This window comes from Carassius auratus, chromosome 7 (genome assembly GCF_003368295.1).
Source record: "Carassius auratus strain Wakin chromosome 7, ASM336829v1, whole genome shotgun sequence".
NCBI classification, from domain to species: Eukaryota; Metazoa; Chordata; class Actinopteri; order Cypriniformes; family Cyprinidae; genus Carassius; species Carassius auratus.
The window spans coordinates 16,790,347-16,805,719 of NC_039249.1; the positions used below are offsets into that span (position 1 = coordinate 16,790,347).

The following is a 15,373-nucleotide window of genomic DNA, read 5'->3' on the forward strand; positions in this document are numbered from 1 at the left end:
TTCAGCGCTTATGAATTTTTAAAAAGCCAATGCTGACGCTGCTTGGTGGCCTTCCAGTAACGCACCCTAATTAATATTCATGAGCCAGGCCTTCGCCAATCCGCTGGGCGAACGTCGAGCGAACGAATATTCATTAGCTAGTGAACTCCAAGGGTTACCTAGAGAAGACGCAATGTTTTAGACCAGTTCAGCATATAGGGGAAACAAACAAACAAAAAAGGCCTGTTTGAAATAAATCAGTTTATTACACAACATTTACATGCCATATTGACAAAGCGCAGAGAGAAAGAAGACACTTAAAATAATAAAAGAAGGTCCAGCTCCTAACGACTTGCCAAAATAAGCTTTTTTTAAAAAGCATTCCTCAGCGTTTAAAGACCTGGTGAGTAGTAATGATAAACTGTCCCTAACTAAAAAATAAAAAATAAAAGTGAAAAGTTATGGTAAAATGCCCTTACAGGAAGCAGGTAAGCATAGGCTCACTTCACTGTTGTCAGTGTTCACTTCTATTGTTGTTCATGTTTAAACCTATGAAACAAAAACTTGACATATTCTTAGATAATTCAAATTAACACTGTTAGAGAATTCAGATGGTGCCAGTGGTAGAATGAGAGAAATCTGCTTCAGTGACGTCAGTGAACTGCACATGTTGTGATGAGCAAAACAAAAATAAAGACTGGTACAGGTTTATACATTCATTACAGTGAGCTTCACTTACACAATTCTGCTATTTTAATAAATACAAGGGTTGGAAATGATATTTTCCTCTGTTCTGTAACAGATGCTGCTTCTCCTTATACAGTTCACTTATTTTTCTTGAATGATGATTCTCTTCATAGCTCATTGCACAAGGAAAAACTGACACAAAACATGGCTAATGTAGACATCCAGTGAGGGACGCATCAGGGAAGGAAGCAAGAGGAGTAAAGAAGTTGTGAAGGATGCAATCTCTGTTCTGTTTTATTGTAGCGTGTCCACAAACGCATCAAACTCGTCAATGTTCTTCTCATAAATGGCCAGTTTCTCTGGAAGAGAGTCCTGCAAAAATACATGTTCACTTTAACAAACAACTAATAATGAACACAATGTTACTATGGCATAAATGGGAATAAGTCACCCTATGTATAATTTGTACACAGATTCTGTCTTAAGTGAACTACATATAAAAAAAAATACTTGCAATTATTTCAAGAGTTCTTAATTTTATTATCCACACACTTTAACACCAACCCTGATTTGGTGCTAAAACTGTCAAATCTGTAATGTAATTATACCTACAGTATATGATTACTCTCTGTGTCTCTTCTCTTTGTATGCCTTTCTAACTTTAAAGGTCAACCTGTCCCATATAGACTGCAAAAATGTTCAGTATGTGCTTTGACAAGAATTTGTTATTGTTATGTTTCTCACCAGATCCTCAGCCATTGACTGAGCGCTGACATCGATGGACAGGCTTGCAAGTTGAGGAGGGTTTTGAAACTCTCGATAGAAAGTTCCCAGATCCATTGGCAGAAGGTCATCCTTAGAGAATGCTGGTTTCTGTTTGGCACACAATCACAGAACTGATCATTAAACAAAATATGGACCATATTTAGCTTTTACCAAACACTTATTAATCAAATTCAACTGCTTGTAATTTTCAAACAATTCTGAAGATTTAAGTTAGATTTTCATGTTTGTATTATATTAAGAGATTTTTTTTTACTTCTCTAGAAACATTTGTATTGATTTTAGCCCAACACTAGATCTCTGATCAACACCAGAACAATGCTGCTCTGTCATTCAGAAAACTAACATGATCAAGCAGGTCTCTTTGGATATCTCTTATGCAACATCACCTCTTTATATTCAAATTGGCATTGTATAATGCAGCATTTAACAGTGCATTTATGAAATTCAAATAAAAGGAAAGCAAGGTCTTCTTCAGATTCATTAAGCATCAAGCAGATGTAGCTTTCTCTCAGGTCAGAGTCTAAGTTTCTTTTTTTCTGATGAATATTTGACTTGTCTGGATCACTAGATCAAGGGTTAACAAAAAAAAATCCTGAGCCTGAACTTTTTTCCGGGGGCCGGGCAGCACATGCAAAGAATGCAATGACTGTGAAAACTTTAACATGATATGGCAAAGTTATTGCTTTCTTTATTCAAACTGATTTTCTTTTTCATGAATATATGATTGACCTAATGAAATAGGCCTATAAATAACGTGAACAAAACCAACTTAAGTACATTATGTATAAAACCTGCAGAGGGCGCCAATGGCCTGGTGACATTTCTCTCTACAGCGTGATCCATTACATTTTCATATTTGGCCACATGCAGAAACGTTTATTTTGAAAGCCGTCATGTACAATACATAGCGTATTTAGACATATGTTGATGTATTCTCCTGTGTTGGCAAAGGTTTTCAATGATTTACATTATAAATCTAGTGAGATAATGCACACAGTTTTTCCAGATGACATTAAGCAATACAAATTCAGCAGTGTATACTGTATACAGTGTATACAGAGGAAGAGATTAGCCCCTTTCACACATACGGTCTTCACTGTAATAATAGATCGTGTGTGAACAGGTGTATATGTTCTGGCAACCATATGGTTCTTATGGAGATGACATGATTACTCTGAGCTGTTTACAAAGCTTTGCTGCTTTGTAATTCACTTTTCTATGTAAACATGCACTAGATGGACATCTTTGACCATTGCGCCTCGCAGCTTTTTGTTGTGTTTCTCCATTCATCAGGGATGTGACCTGTTTTTATACAGTCTATGGATGCAACTGAATACTATTATGCACGTCTTGTGTTTATAAGAGCAAAACATTCTGATTGGCTAGTAATGTTAGTTTGGTTGAGAGTCAAAGCTGCTCCTCTCATACCATTGGTAGGCGAATGCATGAATGAAAATGATCAACAATCAACAAGATTTAAATCTCTTTTAATGTAGGATTATTTTTTTCCACAGACAAATGCTGCATGCTGGAAATCCAGCAAAGTGCCGGAGAACATGAAGCCCTGCTAGATGCTCTTTCAAGGGCTTGATAAAACTTTTTTCTGCTGTCAAACCTCTCACAAGAGGAATCAAAAACAACATAATGCCTACCAGTCCCCACCTCTCTGGTACTCAACAGTTCCTATTTACTCAATGTACTGATGCAGTGCCTTTCAATATGCTCAATATTTCAGAGCTCTCAATATCTGGAGAGGAAAGTAGATCTTGATAGGTGTATTTTTATTATGTGTTGGTGCACTTACAAAGTCAACCATGACAAAGTCGTCTTGTGGCTGCCCCCCGCTGTGGCTCGAGCTGTTCGAGTGCAGGCTGCTTTGCAAAGGAGATGAAGGAGCCGGGGATGGAGGAGGGTGCACCTGCAAACAGAGAAAAACACCTCTAACTCACACACACAAAAAGACCCGAGAAGACAGTGGACGATGCAGCGGCGTTTCTTCATTTGAAATGTATACTTAAGTATGGGTGTTTTTTGCTTTTAATACCATTGGGTCATTCTCCTGCAGGTCACAGGCTCTTGGAGCGAATGCAGCAAAAGGAAGATCCAAACTGGTTGTTGTCACCTGAGTTACACATCAGAATGCATTTTCACCTCCCAAAGAACATGACAGTGACTTTGCACTTATCAGTAATACTTCTTATACTATGTACTTAGTTACTATCAAGTGTTGACTTAATAATATTAACAAATTCAAGTTTAATATATATACACTACCCTTCAAAGGTTTGGGGTCTTTACAATTAAAAATAAATGTAGTCATAAAGAATGCACTCAGCTTAACAAATGTCAGTTACAACATTTTAAATGTTACAAAAAGATTTCTATTTCAAATAAATCCTGTTATTTTGAACTTTTGATTCATTAAAACAAATCAGAAGCAAATGTTCACAAAATTCAGGCGCGCTATGTGGCTCAACACTGACAATAATGATAATAAGAGGAAAGCTTTCTTGAATATTAGATTGTTGTCTGAAGCATCATGTAACACTGAAGAGTAATGATGCTGAAAATTCTGTTGTGAGGATAAGATACTCTTTTCAAAAACATAAAAAAACCTCACTGAACGCAAACTTCTGAATGATAACTGTATGCTTAACTGCTCAGTAGTTCATGTAGATTTTTATAAGAATGTAAGAACTATTTGAATGTACATGAAGATCATTTTTAGTTTTATAAGTTATTATATATTATTAATGTATTCTAACCTGAGTGGTGGGTTTGTTGACAAAAGCTCCAACTTTCCTGGTGAAGTTGGACTCTAGAGCATCAGAGGGGGACACAGTCTTCACCTCGCTACCACACACACACACAAACATGGAATCACATTTTGCTGAACTGCATTGAACAGCACTGTCTGATTCTTCTCACACGCTCACCTACTACAAGATGTGGGCGGTGCCGGCTGAGGGGACTGTCCAGTGGGGCATGATGGGATACGACTATGCTCAGCTGCAGTGCCATGAGTAGGCTGAGCCGGCACCTGTGGGACTCCACCTTCTTTGCCGGGCACAACCATCTGATTAGAAAGACACACATACTTGGTCTCCTCAAGTCAGGTCAAAACAACACACACTTCTGTAAACAGGTGCAAATCATTCCAAGCAGCTGTACTACATCAGAAGGGATGAGGTGCATGAAGTTATGATAGGGACAGTGGTGCTTTACATGTGCGTAATGCGAAAGCACTGGTGTGTTGTTGTGTGCTGTACCTGGTGAGGATGTGCAGCAGCAGTACAAGCCGTATGATGGCACAAATCCACAGTTCCCAGGGCATGAGTCTGATATGAGAGACGAGAGCTGTACAGCTGAGAGACAGAGAGAGATTCAGATCACAACAAGAGTCAAATGTCAGATCAAGAGGGCTTTTTAAGTCTGGTCCTGTATAAACCTCACATCAGAGCAGGGAGCTAGAAGGATAAGAGTAGTTATCAGAGCAAACACACAAGTAAAACAGCAGGCAGGTCAGATCAAGGAGAAGGCAGCAGTGATTGTGGGCTTTTGTCAGAGCAGTGCTTAAACAGTCTTTTGTTTGAGTGATACTGTATAACCCTATTCATTAAAAGGTTATACAAGGTTATGAAGGGTAAGCAACGGAGTGTAGGTTACTGGGGCAGGCCACACACACTTTTTATTTTAATTCATCTATCAGCTGCATGCGTGTACACACACTTCTCTCTCACACACACTGGACTCACTTGCTGTGAGATGCCAAGCCCCAAGAGGGGAACCTTCAGTTTGGCCATCAGAGTCGACTTAGGTGTCTTAATATGTGCCTGACTTAATGTACATACACACTATGTGCACACAGAAAGAAAGAAAGAAAGAAAGACAGAAAGAAAGAAAGAAAGAAAGAAACACAAGGGCAACAGCAATGTGAGCACTACCACAGAAAGGATTCCATGTTCAGATAAATGACTTTGACGCTAGTCTGAAGATTTTTGAACCCTTTTGTATTGAAGCAAGTACACCAAGGCCAGTATTTATATACTTTTTAAAATATATAAAATTTTATATTTTATTTTGCCTTCGTTTATTTCAGCTTTGGAAATGAGTGAATTTAGTTAAAGACAACACTGATCAAGACTAATCAAACACAGCAAAAAGAAAAAAATGAAAAGACGACAACTAAGTATAGGGAGGAAATGTACTGTACTTGTACTGTAATCATATTCATGGCTGGAGGAATATAAAAACTACAAATCATGATTTAAGAATGAGAGCCGTTCATCAGGGAACTGCTGAAAGAGACTCGTGAATGAAAACAGCGTATCCACTGTGAGAGGTTAACAGTTCATCTCTTAATGACTGGCTGCACTGCACCTGCACTGAAGCCTGGCTTGTACAAGGAAGGTGCTGAAGGCTTCTATTTAATGGGATAGATGGAAAGGTGATAGAGACGGCATTACCTGCGATGGTGGGGAGGTGGAAAAAGATGTGTTGCACACCTCCTGAGAGTCTTCTATTCCTGCATATGTCCCTCCTTCATCTTCTCCAGGCGCTCTGAGAGAGAAAAGAGCTGGTTAGAGGCCAGGACAAGAAAGCGGAGTCATCAGTTTGAATCCCTTTCAATCAATACTATCAAACCTGTTTTTTATGATTATTAATTGGTTTAATTCCAACTTATTCTGAATGCTAAAAATTGTTAGTTATGCTTTTAATAACAATGCAGGTGATATTTTATACTGCGGTATACAAAACAGTTTGGGGTTTGTAAGATTTTTAAAATGTTTTGGAAATTAGTCAAAATATATTAGACCAAATGTACAGTTAAAACAGTAATAAAGTGAAATATTATTACCATTTTTCTATCTCAATATACAAATATTTATTTCTGTGATGATGAAGCTGAATTTCCAGTTGCCATTACTTCAGAAATCATTCTAATATGCCCATTTGGTGCCTAAGAAACATTTCATATTATAATTTTATTTTTGTTTAGTACTTACTGAATATTTTGTATATTGTGTTTTTTTTTATACTCTTTGATGAATAGAAAGAACAGCAATTATTCTAAATAGAACTGTTTTGTAACATTGTAAAAATATTCATTTTCACTTTTGATCAATTTGTGCTTTTGTAAAAAAAAAAAATAATAATAATGAAAAAGTAATAAAAAAAAAAAACTTTCTCACCCCAAACCTCTGAACAGTAGCACAAGTATCTATAATGTGATTATGTGTCTATTTTTACACACCTGTAACTGCAGGGATGCATGTGTGCCATATTAGTGAAGGGACGCTCCACAAAATGATCAATGATGATACCCATGATAGGGCCTGTCCTCTCAAATTGCCTGCGAGACACACAAGGACAATATCTTTTACAACACAACTCCAAAACGATCCAGAATATTTGAATGTTTGAATGTGTTGCACTAGTGCTGGACAGTTTGTCCAAAAATCTGTATCACAGTTTTTTTTTTTTTTTTTTTTTTTTTTTAGGATTGTGACAGTTTCACATTTTATCATGGGGTTTTGTGTGTGCCTTTATATGAATCCGAATGCATGAAATGCAACCATTGCGTTTTGATCACAATCCAAACAAAGATGATGCTGGAGCAGTTTTTGATCTAAATTAGATATTAGGTATAATTTCACAATTTAAAGCAAAAATAGAAGGGGCTGACTTTAGCCTTTTGAAAGTGTACTACATAAAACATATCTGCAAGAATAGCAAGAATAGCAAAAATAGCAAATGGGCTGCATGGGAATGCAAATTCTCTCTCTGACAGCAGGTGGCGCTAAGGGGTAGCAGCAGCATAGCGATTCCCTGGTTACTGCTGTTAACAAAGCAGAACTGCCTTTAAGAAACTACTTTAATATGCATTAAATGGAGGAAAGATGAAAAGAAAAATACCATCTAAACTTTTCTGAAGACTGAAGCTCACCTCAGAAATACATTCATATAACCCCCACTCCCAATTCAGTATTGAGGATTATCTTCCAATATTTCATTCATCGTGAACAGTGAGCTTGCTCTGCCTGCTACAGTATTCTCTCCTCTTTACAGTGTGACCTCTGCCAGGCATGAGAATAATCATCATTATTCTTTCGTTTTTATTCAGCCATTATTCTGGCATTACATGGAATACCCAGTATACATTAACCCTTTATTTACCCATCAAGTGGAAGTTCGTCATAAGAGGGAGGGCGTGATATGATTGACATTATGAGCAACAAAGAAGCTTCCTCCAAGTCAGAACAGTGATGGTGGAAGAGAAAACACAGACAGACAGCACTGGAAGCAGGATCTAGGCTAGAAGAGATACACCTGCAGCTACTGGGACCACTGTACAACAATAATTACTTAATTTTTGTATTATTGTAAGGGGTAGGTTCAGGGTTGGTGTAGGTGTAGAGGTTAATAAAACAATCTAATAGGTAGAAAACGTAATTTAGCATAAATCAATGGAAAATGAATAAAAATGTATCATGTATGAAGAAATATGAAGTAGACATGTATAAATATATCAACACTTCAAGTAAGCACAATTTGGACTATAAGGCTTAAAAATAGATGCTGTTCAGTGAAGCTGTGTGCAGCAGATGTGATTGAATATGTTTAAGTGTTTTTATTCTGTTCAAAATATCATGCATTATTTTGCACTCCTGAAATAAATCAAGATTTATTTATTTAGAACAATTACTGTCACTGCAACCATGTTCTACTATAAGAGTAAAACAGTTTGTCCAGGTCAAGTAGTTAAGATGCTTTAATGTGCTGTGAATGTAACTGCCGCAATATTTGCACGTTGAGTTAAAGCTGCGGTGGGGAACTTTTGACGCTCTAGCGGTTAATAAACAGAACTGCTTGCGTCTTGCGGAAGAACATTGTAGCCGGAACTACTTCTCTCTGTTTATGTCTATGAAGAATCACAAAGGTACTGGGTTACTCCGCCGCGGTATCCCCGAAGCAATCTAAAATAGTCCCAATATAAACACTTATTATAGGTGCACCCTAGTGATTCAGGACAAGCCAAAAACACGGTTTGGAAAATTGATTCATGGTTTACTCGCTTATTATATAGATTTTTCTAAATTTTGAACACAAACAAAGTTACGGACCGCAGCTCTGATTGGTTATTTTTTACCGGGAGCGATAGAGTTTCTGCAAATGGCAATAGGACCACTGGGAGGAGCCAGAGGAGCTTGATTTTTTTCACAGATTATCTGTCTCATATTCTACTGTCAGGACATAATGACAGGTTTAACAAATATGTAAAAAATATTTTTTTACAAAAGTTCCCTACAGCACCTTTAATGGTCAACTCTCAATTCACAATGCTGTAACGCTGTTTAGGCACTTTTACCGGTATGCTGGTTTTTAAAATGTCATACTGGTTGTGTAATTCAAAACAGTTTATCGCCCAGCACTTGCACACAGGAAGACGTAATGCATACCTTGAAGACATGAGGGCCAAATTAGTGCGATATGCGCAGGACAAAGTAATGGTGCCTATGGGAGTGCCTACGATACCCACTCGCACTGTCTGGAACCCTACAGAGAGGAGTGAAGAAGTTACTACAGAACATCTACACATCCTTTATTAGTACTTTGAAGAGAGCCCTCCAAACTATTACCTTCCCCGAGACCTGTCAGTTGGACTTCTCCAAAATAGATCCTATCAAAGAGATATTAATCAAATCTGACTGTATATTATATCCTTTTCCCCGCTCTATGAACTCATGTATCAGGCAATATAAGGCTTTGTGGAGTGTAAAAGAAAGTCCGTTGAGTACCTGTAGAGTATGACATAATCATGTCCTTGTTTACGTGAAAGCTTGTAAGCAGGTGTCACCCTTGTGATGGCCAGCAAAGACTTGAGCAGCAGAGACAGCCGATTATAAACTGTATAGGACACTTTAATGTCCTTATCACACCTGGAAGAAAATGCAAACCCGAGTCATGCCCCAGTAAAGTAAATATTGACTTGCTGATAATGTATCAATCTCAACACAGAGCAGTTTTAAGCTCCTGTCTATATAGGGGAACTGTGTGTGCTCACTTTTCATTCATTTCCAAACACCATGTCTCCAGCTCCATGGAGTCTCCCTGCATGGGTAAACACAACTTATTAATACTCAAGTAAACATCTTTTTATTAAGTTGGGCATTTTGTCATGATCCTTTTATTATATTGATGATGAACTGAAAGAAAGACAAGACCTCTGAGGTTTTGAGGGAGATCTCCACACACATGGATCGGCCGATGCCTGGCAGTTGTCCGGCGAGAGCTTTTTTTGCTTCATGAGTCACCTCTGGGATGTCTTTTATTGCCAGATTAAACTGAATAAAAACATGAAAACAACCAGATGTGCAGATCTCATGTTAGTTATGATGTAAACAAAATAGGACCGCTGTATGTGAAGTATCCTGGATGTGTCTTACCCAGTCTGACCCTGTCGGTGATGAAGAAGAGCAAGTGCTGATCTTCTCTCCAAGCCGGGCTTGAACTATAATTTGCACTGTCTGAAAGAAACACATAAAGCAAAGGATGTCCTCACCCTGTCACCTGGGATACCAGATTTCATGCATGCAATGATACCCTTAGTACTGTAAGTGTTTAATGCAATCACCTTCAAGGCAAAGAATTTGATGAATTTATCCAAGTCTTTCTTGTCCTGTGGGCTCAGATCACTATCCATTGCCGCACGCACCTAAGATATACAAAGAGAGTTTCCACAGCACACAGTGAAAAAGCAGTTACAAATAACACTATTAGACTGAAAAAGTACATAATATACTTAAATGCAAGTCAGGTCAATTAGTACGGTAAGATGGAGGAAAAAGCTCACTTAATAACAATGTCCGTTTAACATATTTTAAAAGAGTAACATATTTCGATACAACATGTACAAGATGAGTGTTATAATGTAAAATACTGCATCAACTATATAAAATTGTACTTTGACAATTTTGTTGAATATCTGAATGACTGATGGCAGACAATGCAGGACTGAATGAATAGCAAAGGTGTCGGAAATGTACATATAACTCATAGAACTTACATATACATTATACATGTATGTATGTATATGTATATATATATATATATATATATATATATATATATATATATATATATATATATATATATATAAATATATACATATATACATATATACATATATATATACACATATATCACTATTTCCAAAGATACCAAATTAGATTTAAGTTAACCTCAAAAGTGTTTTGACTAACAAACTCTTAAAAGTGTCGATATTAAAAGACTATTCTATAGAGTGTGGCTTCTTTACTCAAGAGGGAAAAAATAGAGTGGGTTCATCTTGTAATAATGAACTACTCTAATAGTAATAATGAACTAATTTACTGACGTCTTTACGGCAGCTCGCCTCTAGGCATTTAAACATGTTCTGAATAGAAAACAACAACACAGCACTAAGTTACACAACATTAAACATTATAGCAATCAATGTCAAATGACAGCTGCCAGTTAATCCGCCTCAAGATCTGAAAACTGTAGACCTGCCATTTGTTTCTCTCTGTCACAACATCTCAGATTGTTTACAATTATTTATCTGTTTGTGTGCAGCCAGTGCTAACCCCTTAGAAAAACATGCGCATATACTTACAGCTCATCACAGAGCGGAGATTTAACTGTTAACACGTAACGTAGAAGAAGTGTGCGATACACCGTGGCCGATTACGTGAAATTATAAAATACAGCATAAACGATCCAGTATTTTCAATTAATCACATCTTAGCACCACAACGTCACACACATTGACAGCCAGGCATTTTTGTTTATTTTGCTTGTTTGGCTAGGTCAGGATGGAACGACGTGTTGCCTGTACTGATTCAGCCACGACACTTTCGTTGTTTTATTTTATTTAATTTTTTACATTTGAATGAAGAAGTGTATACAATTATGATATAATAAAATGACATGCATATATGTGTTACATCTTTATATGCACTTAAACGACCGTCGCTTATTTATTTTTTTTGAAAACAACCATTACAAATATCGAAAGTGCAGTTCCTGAACAGGACATTTGTTACGTGAATGACGTCACACTTCAATGTCGGCGAACACAAACAATCGCCATAGCAGGTAACGAGAAACTCATTCTCAGTCATTATGGCTGTTTCCACCACCGTTGTGTTTATGGAATACACCATTTCTTTTCACCTTGAGACAATTTAATTCAATAATTGGTTGCGTTCGGTTTTGTTTAAAATACTGTAACGTTACTGAGCTGCTTACCAGCCGACGAACTGGATTATATAACCAGCTCAGATTCACTGATATACAAATGCTGTAATAAAAAATATGTGACTAGGTCAAAACATTGTTTTAACCTTGTGTTGTAACACACTGAAGAAATAAATTAAGCGGTAACGTTACATGCAGAAACAATTAGCATATATACCTATATGCTAAAGTCTCCACTGCTAAAAAAATACATACTATCATAATAAAATGAATAATTCGTCTAACTTTCGCATGCTCTTTGACCCCCCAACCCCCCAATTTAAGCTACTCTAACAGGTGACGAAATTAAATCAATCAGTGCACTATTCTCCACACCCAAATCTGTCAAACACATCTTAACAGCAAACATACACTCGTTCACATCCTTCTCTTCACTCTCTGAGGCAGAAGTCTCCAAACTCATTCTTTCTAATTATCCTACTACTTTTCCGCTTGATCCTTTTCGGTCTCATCTCCTTCAAGCCATTTCTCCTGCAGTTGTACCTGCACTCACTCACAGCATTTACACATCCCTTAACACTTGAGTTTTTCCTTCAGCATTTAGACAGGCATGTAAAACCCCACTTTTTAAGAAACCCACTTTTAACCCAGATTTTTTTTTTTTAACTACAGACGGATTTCCTTCTTCATTTGATTGCAAAACACTTGAAATCTTCCTTCCTTTCTCACAGAGAACAACCTCCTCAACAACAACCAGTGGTTTCAGAAATGGACATTCAACTGAGACTGCCTTGCTCTCAGCTGCTGAAGCCCAAAGACTGGCAAGAGTGGATTCCAAATCTTCAATACCTTGCTGCATCTGTCCGCTGCTTTTGACACTGTTAACCACCAGATCCGTCAACTGTCAACCCTATTGGCAAAGGGCATCTCAGGAACTGCACTTGAGTGGTTTGAGTTTTAACTCTCAGATAGGTCCTTCAAGGTATCTCGGAGTGGTGAGGTGTCCAAGTTGCAACATCTAGCTACTGGGGGCATCTGTGGCCTAATGGTTAGAGAGTTGGACTTCGGTCGCAGGTTCGAGTCTCTGTGATGGCAGGAGTTGTAGGTGGTGGGGAGTGAATGAACAGCGCTCTCTTCCACCCTCAGTACCCATGGCTGAAGTGCCCTTGAGCAAGGCACTGAACCCCCAGTTGCTCCCCGGGTGCTGGAAATATAGCTGCCCACTGCTCCTGGTGTGTGTTCACAGTGTGTTCACTTCTCACTGCTGTGTTTGTGAACTTGGATGGGTGAAATGCAGAGCACCAATTCACTGCTATGCTGATGACACTCAACTCTACCTCTCGATCCATCCTGATGAATCGATGAAAGCTGCTCGCATCTCAGCTTGTCTAACAGACATTTCTTGCTGGATTATGGACCATCACCTTCAACTCAACCATGCCAATACAGAACAGCTTGTGGTTCCAGAAAACCCATAATTTCATCACAATTTCACCATCCAGTTAGGCACATCAACCATTACTCCTTCAAAAACAGCCAGAAACCTTGGAGTTATGATTGATGATCAGCTAACTTTCTCAGACCACATTGCTAAAACTGTTCGGTCCTGCAGATTTGCTTAATTCAACATCAAGAAGATCAGACCCTTACTTTCGGTACATGCTTCACAAATCCTTGTTCAAGCTCTTGTTCTGTCCAGGCTGGACTATCGCAGTGCTCTCTTCCAGCCAATTGTATCAAACAATTAATCCAAAACTGCAAGATGAATCTTTAATGAGCCGAAAAGAACGCATGTCAAATCACTGTTTATCAATTTGCACTGGCTGCCAATAGATGCTCGCATAAAATTCAAGGCATTAATGTTTGCATTCAAAACCACCACTGGCTCTGCACCCCTTTACCTTAATTCACTACTTCAGAATTTTTCAATAACTGTTCCCTCCTGGTGGATTGACCTGCCCAAGTCCGAGTCCTTGGCCATCTTAAGTTACTTTGGATAAAAATGTTTGCTAAATGACTATAATAATATATATAATATTGTGTGTGTAACTACACAAACACACACATGAACAATGTACATGTGTGCAAAAGTAATATTTGTTGTTTTCATCCACTACTATATAATTTTACCCAACTATGATGACTTCTGCTTCTGAGAAGCCCAGAAATGTCAAAATGTGGATGTATCATGTTTTAGTTATTGACATGGCATTACATGACACTAGATGACATTCACATGTGCCATTTGCCCACAGGTCCTCTGGAGTATGTGGAATGGTAATCTCTATTGCTATCCTAGACTGTGATCTGCTGCTGCATGGCCGGGGGCACAAAACACTTGATCGATTTGATATCGAGACAGTGACGGATTAATTTCTGTTGACAACATTCGGCTTCCCACGTGAGTTCATTTATTACCTAGTGGAACTGCTAAAGGACAGCTTGTTGAGACGGAGACAGAGGTCACGAACCATCAGCCCAGATGTTCAGATACTCGCAGCCCTGGGATTCTACACAACCGGGTCCTTCCAGAGCAAGATGGGAGATGCCATCGGCATCAGCCAGGCCTCCATGAGCCGTTGTGTTTCTAACGTCACTTAAGCTGATTGAGAAAGCACCAGAGTTTATTGGCTTCACTAGGGATGAGGCCACCAGGCAGCAGTCTAAAGAGGAGTTTTACCGAATAGCAAGAATTCCTAATGTCTTGGGAGTAGTGGACTGTGCGCATGTAGCCATCAAAGCTCCAAATGCAGATGACTCTTCCTATGTAAATAAAAAAGGATTTCACTCAATCAATTGCCAATTAGTTTGCGATGCCAGAGGATGCTGCTGAGCGCTGAGACACATTGGCCAGGTAGTCTGACAGATGGAGCTGTCTTTAAGCAATACAGTGTGGCAAAGCTGTTTGAAGAGCAAGACAATGACGAAGGTTGGCATTTAGGTGAGACACACATAGTTTGGTTGCCGTAGTGACTTTTCTTAACACTGCCAAAGATTCCTTTGAAAATATAAGTGTGTTTTCTTTTTTTCGCATCCAGGTGACAATCGTTACCCTATAAAAAAGTGGCTGATGACCCCAGTGCAGAATCCGGAGTCCCCTGCTGACTACCGCTATAACCTGGCTCACACAACGACACACGAGATAGTGGACCGCACATTCAGAGCCATTCAGACACGTTTCCGATGCCTGGATGGGGCAAAAGGTTACCTGCAGTATTCTCCAGAGAAATGCTCACATATCATCCAGGCCTGCTGTGGGCTACATAATATTTCTCTGCAGTCTGGCCTCGATGCCTGGACATTTGAGAGGACTGAGGCCACAGACCAATCAGGGGAGGATATTGCTTCCACTGACACAGTCGACCCAGAGGCTCTCAGAGTTTGACAGGAACTCATCCAAAATCATTTTAGCTTAGATGAAAATGGAATTCAACATTCATTTTTTTATTTTAAAGATACAAATGCTATTGTCTTCCTGTATGCTAACATTTTGTTAACGAATATTCCACCAAAAATAAATAAATAAATAAATAATTATTGTAATTTAATCATAATTTAATAATTTAGTCTCCTCAACTTCTCAGATCCTTCTGTGGAAAATAAAAGATAATATTTTGAAGAATATTTTGGTCACCACCAATGTAATCATAAAGCAAGTAAATAAATAAAAAACTATGAGATT

At 38.3% G+C, this 15,373-nt stretch overlaps 2 protein-coding genes across 3 annotated transcripts; one reads left to right on the forward strand and one right to left on the reverse strand.

Annotated features, from left to right (window-relative positions):
* Positions 1 to 220: 220 nt before the first annotated feature.
* On the reverse strand, positions 221 to 11,327 carry atg13 (ATG13 autophagy related 13 homolog (S. cerevisiae)). Of its 2 annotated transcripts, XM_026267676.1 has the most exons (18): positions 11,108 to 11,327; positions 10,088 to 10,168; positions 9,900 to 9,980; positions 9,678 to 9,797; positions 9,518 to 9,564; positions 9,252 to 9,392; positions 9,093 to 9,133; positions 8,913 to 9,009; positions 6,707 to 6,805; positions 5,919 to 6,012; positions 5,208 to 5,306; positions 4,722 to 4,817; positions 4,389 to 4,528; positions 4,218 to 4,305; positions 3,497 to 3,574; positions 3,257 to 3,370; positions 1,411 to 1,539; positions 221 to 1,038 (listed from the first exon to the last, which is right to left on the reverse strand). In XM_026267676.1, exons 2-18 carry the CDS (start codon positions 10,154 to 10,156, stop codon positions 961 to 963), a joined length of 1,611 nt encoding a protein of 536 aa, XP_026123461.1. In that variant the 5' UTR covers positions 10,157 to 10,168; positions 11,108 to 11,327; the 3' UTR covers positions 221 to 960. The 2 variants fall into 2 exon arrangements, with proteins under 2 accessions (XP_026123461.1, XP_026123463.1); XM_026267678.1 differs by lacking the exon at positions 5,208 to 5,306.
* Positions 11,328 to 12,909: 1,582 nt separating this feature from the next.
* Positions 12,910 to 15,226, forward strand: harbi1 (harbinger transposase derived 1). The gene is made up of 2 exons (XM_026267692.1): positions 12,910 to 14,632; positions 14,730 to 15,226. Exons 1-2 carry the CDS (start codon positions 14,515 to 14,517, stop codon positions 15,074 to 15,076), a joined length of 465 nt encoding a protein of 154 aa, XP_026123477.1. The 5' UTR covers positions 12,910 to 14,514; the 3' UTR covers positions 15,077 to 15,226.
* The last annotated feature ends 147 nt before the right edge of the window (positions 15,227 to 15,373 follow it).

Coding starts and splice junctions, on each gene's coding strand:
- atg13 (XM_026267676.1), bottom strand. CDS start 10,156: ATGGATAGTGATCTGAGCCCACAGGACAAGAAAGACTTGGATAAATTC. Junction 4,818..5,207: donor GGCTTGGCATCTCACAGCAA/GTGAGTCCAGTG, acceptor TCTGTCTCTCAG/CTGTACAGCTCTCGTCTCTC. Junction 4,529..4,721: donor CTGCTGCACATCCTCACCAG/GTACAGCACACA, acceptor CTTTCTAATCAG/ATGGTTGTGCCCGGCAAAGA.
- harbi1 (XM_026267692.1), top strand. CDS start 14,515: ATGCTGCTGAGCGCTGAGACACATTGGCCAGGTAGTCTGACAGATGGA. Junction 14,633..14,729: donor TGACGAAGGTTGGCATTTAG/GTGAGACACACA, acceptor TTTCGCATCCAG/GTGACAATCGTTACCCTATA.